The sequence below is a fragment of the Rhagoletis zephyria genome, unplaced genomic scaffold, assembly GCF_001687245.7.
Source record: "Rhagoletis zephyria isolate East Lansing unplaced genomic scaffold, Rhagoletis_zephyria_1.1 Rzeph_scaffold_02183, whole genome shotgun sequence".
NCBI lineage: Eukaryota > Metazoa > Arthropoda > Insecta > Diptera > Tephritidae > Rhagoletis > Rhagoletis zephyria.
This window is the reverse complement of record NW_016159267.1, coordinates 1-6988: the sequence shown is the minus strand read 5'-3', so window position 1 is coordinate 6988 and position 6988 is coordinate 1. Positions and strand designations below refer to the sequence as shown.

Below are 6988 nucleotides of genomic sequence, written 5' to 3'. Positions count from 1 at the left end.
GGTAAAAATCACGGACTTCTACCTGCCGTCAAAAACGAGCCAAAACAATTCATCTACCTATTGAGTACCGCAAACACTGCAAAACTAAAAAGACGTACCTAACAAAAGAAAGAGGTAGTTAACAAGGAGTACAAATACGAGCAACCAACAAAAATTATGCAGAACGAAAAATGACACTGAAGATGGCACAACGCCGAAACCGGTTTGTCTCCAAACCAAATTTGACAAGGGATGACGGAAATTCGTTCCATAATACATCATTAGTCACGACTTTTTCCGTTTCATTTACGATGTTGTTACGTCTTTTTGCATTTCAGATGACGATATGTACTTAAATATCACTCATTTACTTTAACGAGTGTCAAAAAAGCAGAACTCGAGATAAACGGCTTTAAAGTTTTGAATTTATATATACATACATATGTATGTACGAAGAAGGTTTATAAATCGTCGGAACCTTATCTTTTGACTACGCAAACCGATTTCAATCATTTTTCCACCGGAATTATAACATATATTATATTTAAAGATTTCCGCCAAATATTTCGGAAAAATATGTATTAAGGTTTACGTCGAGTTATTTCCGGACAAGACTCCGTCAGAAAATAAGCGATATCCAAGGGCTTTCCCGACTCGACCAGGACTACGATCTGTACGATCGCTGATCGCGAAAATTTCGTGCATTTATAAGACTTTATAAATATTAACAAAATTAAAAAAAAATTTATAAATATTTTTCCAAAGCACTCATGGAAATTCGAATTAAATACTACTGGTACTAGTGATACTCTAACTCTGAAAATATTCACACACTTTTTACGCGACTGCCTTAATTTTAAGTGACTACAAAGGAAATAATTTAAAAATGCCGGTTTGGGCACTCAAGAAACAGGCTTGCTTTACTTTTATGATTCTTTTGCATTTACATAGTAACTGCGCATAAATACATATTTACGTACATAAGTGCTACTGGAAGCGTAGAAGATTAGCAGGTAGCGTCAAAGAAGCGCAAGTGCAAGTCTCTTACCTCCTTTGATATTGTTAGCAACGCACCTTTATTGGTTTCCATGCAATTAAATGACGTATTCTCATTTTCATCTTTGATAGAGCGCATTTTTACAGCGCCATCTGCACAGGAGGATACACCGCCAACGCCAACGCCAACGCCATTGCCACTCCCACCACTACCACCGCTGCCAACGCAAGCGGAAAACGGCGACTCCAGCAGCGATTCACTGTCACTGTGCGCTTCGTCTTTAATCTTCGCCAAATTGCTACTGTCCGATTCTTGAGAATCTTGTGAGTCGCTAGCTCCTTTCGAGTGTTCCTGCTTCGCCTTCTTTTGGATTTTTTTCACCTTGGCACGCTGATTTTGAAACCAAACCTAATGTGGTGAGTAAGCAAAGAAGTGTTGGCTATTAGTGTACATAAGTTTGAGCGGAATTTAAGTCAGTTTTCTGCAAGAGGATCTACCTTTATTTATTTTATTTTTTTTTTTAGTTTTAATATTAGCATGATTACATACATTTTTTTATTTATTTTTTTCAAGTCATAATAAAATAATGTAGTTACTCACACCTTCCTGGTAATTAGATTAACTGGTTAAAAATTATTATTTTCTAGTGTATTTCATTGTTGTAAACTGAATAAAAAATACGAGTAAATAACAAGATAACCAGGCAGGTGTGAACACCCTTAATGTTTCAAAAAAAAATATGTTTACATATAAAGCATTTTTACCTGTACAATTCTTAAACTTAATCCAGTCTCCTTTGCTAAATTCTCTCTTACTTTTCGACATGGTTTTGGCGATAACTCAAAAGATGCTTTGAAAGCCCTTCTCTGCTGCGTATTCAGAATGGTGCGGGGTCGCTTAGGACCACGTCGTCCATCCAATTTCGGCGTAAATAAGTCGTCGCCATAAAAATCTGCGCGTAGAGAGAAAATAAATTAAACAACACATGGGCACATACATACATACATATACACACATATATGTACATTAGACCAGTCCACCTTACACGCAACCAAACAAAAGTTCGCTGTGCACCTCTGAGTCCTATTTCTGAATATTTTTTCAGGGCAATTTCCTAAAAACATTTTGTTGTTTGGCCGAACCTACATACATACATACATATGTAGGTTAAATTGGTCCAAAAATGTATGTAAAAAAAATAAGGTCGGATTTTTAATGCCGGCACCCCCTAGGATTGTTCTATATCGAAAAAAATATACCCCTATTTTTTTATTTTGAAAAAAAAAATAGGGAGTGCTCAAAGCGCTCAAAGTTTTCCATGTATTTTATATGGGGGAAAAACAACTTTTCGTAGAATTTCGTAGTGTAGAATTCTTGAAAATCAACAGTTTTCGATCGGAAAACTTTTCTTATCTTCAGGAGATTCCCAGTAATAATACGCAATTGTCTCTTTAACCATTTTTTCATAGTAACTATATTTTATAGGTCCTCCAAAACCCCTAGAAAATGCAATGGAAAAATCTTTAATCATAAAAAATAGCTAAATAAACAATTGGATATTAATACTGGAAGTCTCCTGAAGAGAACCACAGTTTTCCGATTGAAAAATATTGATTTTTAAGAGTTTTATACCATTTCTACGAAAAATGATTTTTTCTCCATATAAAATACATGGAAAACTTTGAGCGATTTGAGCACCCCCTAAATATTTTTTGATTTCAAAATAAAAAAATAGGAGTATATTTTTTTCGATATAGAACAATCCTAGGGGTTGCCGGCATTAAAATTCCAACTTAATTTTTTTGGACCACTCTAATGTAGGTGCACCAAAAAATGTAAAAACTTTTCACTAAAAAGCCATAAAGTATAAATTTTTTAAATAGTTCTACTGGAATATTTGAAATATTACCTTAGCAAAAGTACAATGATTTTTTAACGATCTTTATTTTACTGGCATTAGGGTGTGACGTTATGATGATAAGAACTGAGATCTGGTTGGTAAGTACTAGAACAGAGTACCTGAGGACAATGAAAAGAAATTGCCTTCTCGAGATCTGATTGTAAATACCGAAGGTATGACTAGAAATGCAAAAAAATACCAATACGGTCGGGCAAAAAAAAATTTATATTTTTTCTAAATTGCCTAGCAAAATTTTTTTAGAACCAGAGGTGTAAGGCGAACAATTTTTCTGGTATGGTCGAATGTACATACGAACAAGTTTGCAAACATTTTCATAGCTAAATGATGAATGAAAACTAGAGTATTTTTAGTTTCGACTTTTGTGACGTCCAACCTACCATAACCCTGCAGCATTTCCACCTCCTTTTCATAATCCAAACGGCAGAATAGTTGACCCTGCTTCACCACATACTGCTCTCCCTTCTTCAAGATGCCGCCGCATACAACGCAGGCAAAGCATTTCAAATGGAAAACGCTGTCAAAAGTTCGCATAACCAGCTCATCGGAGGCGATTCTGTGACCACAGCCGAGGCATCGATTGCGCAGAAATTGTCTGTGAGTATGCGTATATGTATGTACATATGTAAATGCGTTAAAATGTAATAAGGTAACTTTGATAAAATAATTTTAGATTAAAGTTATGAATATGTACATATGTATATCTCCAAAACACACGTAAAAGTACAAAACAAGCTAGATACTGTTTAGATTTCATACGTGACTTATAGATCTGTGTGAGAGATCATTTTGCAATACCTCGAGCCAATCGGCCTTTATCTTTCGAAGGCTTTCCAATGACGCTTTAAGAGATCAATGCAGGAAGGGATAATTGAAAGTGCCTTGCATGCCGATTATATGCAAACTTTATTAACTTAAAAAGATAAAATTTATTAAAAGCGCATTTTCAATACGTATTCGTCCTTGTAAACCAAAAAACTGTATTGTTTTTAAATTCTACAGAATTTTCTTTCTCACTTGGTAACCATATATTTATTCTGGCTGCATTTATTTATTCATTCTGAACGTGTGGAATAAACCTGTTTGTTTATTTATTCTTTAGAACGTTCCTGATGATATGCTAACGTATATTTCAAACGTATTCTGTTTGTTCCGGCTGTGAAATGGGATTATCCGGAATGTATAAAGAAACGCAGCCTCTATATTACACTGATTTTTTTTTCTTTAAAATTAATTAATTAATTAATTAAAGTCCATGAAACAAAAATTCCTGACGACGGAGTGAAAAACTAACAAGTAATTTTTAGCAAAAAAAAAACCGACTTCAACTCTCATATAAGAAAAATATATATATATATATATATATCTCTCATGACCCACTGATCGGATCTTAACCAGATTCCGATGCAAAAAGAATTATCGAAATCGGTTGACGTGGTCCAAAGTTATGCGGTAACATACATAAAAAAAAATAAAAAAAAAAAATAAAAAAATATTCCGACGAACAGATAACCTCCTACTTTTTTGGAAGTCGGTTAAAAACACAGTTTTACTATATTTGCCCTATAGTTTCGTGATTATATCGATTTTTTCGCGTGTTTTGAAATTTTCCTGTTTTTGTGGCACGGTGTAATAGAATGAATAATTAATTGCGTGGAAATTATTTATACATAGAAAAAAGTAATTAGTTTTGTCTGATAAATAATGAAGTGAGAGTAACTGAAATTTTACTAGTATGTATAATATTTGAAATATTTTGCCTCTAACCGAATTCTAAGAGGAATACACAAATATTACGTATACGCCCTGACAATTGATTGGGTTTGAGCGTTTATTTAATTAGATTAGTTGAACGCCTTAAAGCTCTTCAAGCTTTAGGTACGTTTGGAGCAATATTCATATTTGCACATATGTTTGTTTCTATTTTATGTACTTATACTGTACTTATTTTTAATTGCACACACCTACATACATATCTACTAAATATGAAATATGTAAGTACATTTCATAACCATTCAAACAATAAACATACTAACGGTACCCAAATAAATGTGTATATACAAACATATACATATATATATATATACGCATACATATTGCAAATCATGAGCAAATATTTACCTTTCATAGTCTATGCGACAATAAAGTTTGCCATCGCGCGCATAACAGGAGTGGAGCAAGTGCAGGGCGCAGGTGGCGCACTTGAGGCATCCCTCGTGAAATGAAGTGTCCACGACTCGCATTATGTAACGATCACAAATTGGCTGACAACAATAGGCACACTGCGTTGCGTCTGATGTCGCGGCGGTGCGGCAAGTCAACGCTGACGACGACATCGGCAAATGCAGCGACAATGATAATGGCAGCGCCATAGGGAGCCCGAGTGCAACGGCGGCCGCGGAGTCACATTTGGTGCCAGCCTTTGTGGCGTGGCGCAGTGATGTGGATGGCGTGGGGGGCGTCGAGTTGCAAGGCGGCGAGTTGCCCTCGATTGGAAATTGTGTATGCGAGTGCGTGTCGAAATGCATTTGCAAGTGTTGTTGTTGTTGTTGCTGTTGTTGCTTTTGCAGGAGTGAGCCATGCGACTGCATAGTGACAAACATACTGCTGTTGGTGTTGTTGTTGTTGTTGCTGTTGGCATTGTTTGTGCTGCCATTGTTGCCATTCAGGCAATTAGTTAGGTTACTATTGCCGTTGTGGTCAATACAATTGTTGTTGCTGTTGTTGTTGTTGGTATTTGTGGAATACATGGCAGCCGTGTTGCAGGCGTCATTGCAGTGGCCGCCTCCTCCAAGCCCACCATCGCCACCAGCAGCAATACTCAAGTTGAAATCATCCATTGCTGTGCCATTGCCGCAGAACAGGGAGGCGGGACCCAAGGGTGGCGGCCGTCCCGTACCCGGACTCGCAATCGGCCCGGTTACTGATATATTCAACTCCATTTGTTGATGTGACTGCTCCTGCTGCTGCTTCTGACCGCCATTGCCGGAATTGCTCATTTTGTTACAGTTGCTGTTGTTGCTGTTATTGTTGTTGTAGCACTTGTTATCATTCATGGAATTGCCATTATTTTTGTGGCTATTGCAATTTGCCATGACATTTGTGTAAAATGTCGTTGATGCCGATGTTGCCGATGCCGATGTCGATGTCGCCGCCGATGCGGTCGGTGTTGTCGGATTTCCGTTTATTTCACCGCAGGCCACTCCTCCCCCGCCACCACACAACACCTCCCTGGACGGCACTGAAGCGGCTCTTACGCCGTCCGCTGCCAAAGCCAAAGCTGCTGAGGCCACCATTGTTGCTTCTGTTATTGCTGTTGGCCTCGGAGTGGTCGACGCCACGACGTTCGAGTTGCCGGTGCCATTGTCGCTTGTTGTCGCACCGGAAGTTGTTGCTTTCAGTGCCGCAGCCAGTGTTGTTAACATTCTTTGACTTCCGTTCATCATCATCATGGGTGTGGACTGTTGCTGTTGTTGTTGTGGCCGTTGTATTGGTGTGTGACACTTGAGGCCCAGTGGTACTGCCGAGCCGAGCCCATGCGTGTGGGAATCAATGAGTACGTTGGCATGCGTGTACATAAATACATATGTGCGTGTGCGCGTATTTGCGTGCGTATGTGTGCGTGAGCGATGGATAGAAAAACATTTAAACAATTTTTATTTGAGCCTCGTAAATTCCACTTTAAATGGCAGCCATACTATTTACCCTACAACTCTCGACGGCCAACAATTGAATCACCACAATTACAAATTTCGCATTCGTTTGCGACACCATTGCGCCAGCAGTCAGGCAGGCAGGCACTCAGTCAGTCAGCCAGTTTTTGTGGTCATGCAATGGACTTGTTTACAAATTGGGTCTGCGCCAGTGTTGACCAAACAAAATCGAGCCACATCGGCGCGTGGCAGGGGACTTGTACTGGACTGGAGTGAATTTGTGGTTTTGCAATTATGAAAATAACTGAAATGCGGATATGTAAATTGTTCACAAATACTAAACTAAATTTTTCAAATGGAAACCGCCGCATAGTTTTTGCCTGCCCAATGACACTGACAACTTTTTACGGTAGTGGTTATGTTTGTAATTTGTCTCAATTT

The 6988-nt window shown here is 38.1% G+C and overlaps 1 protein-coding gene across 1 annotated transcript in view; it reads right to left on the bottom strand.

Annotated features, from left to right (window-relative positions):
• LOC108366196 (LIM homeobox transcription factor 1-beta-like) overlaps window positions 1-5803 on the bottom strand; it is a 7205-nt gene extending 1402 nt beyond the window's left edge. Inside the window, exons 1-5 of the mRNA XM_017620513.1 lie at window positions 5016-5803; window positions 3275-3489; window positions 1741-1928; window positions 1198-1384; window positions 1054-1128 (exon numbers count right to left, since the gene is read on the bottom strand). Of these exons, the coding sequence (XP_017476002.1) occupies window positions 1054-1128; window positions 1198-1384; window positions 1741-1928; window positions 3275-3489; window positions 5016-5734 (1384 nt within the window). The 5' untranslated portion in view covers window positions 5735-5803. The remainder of the gene's footprint in view (window positions 1-1053; window positions 1129-1197; window positions 1385-1740; window positions 1929-3274; window positions 3490-5015) is intronic.
• Between the last annotated feature and the right edge of the window lie 1185 nt (window positions 5804-6988).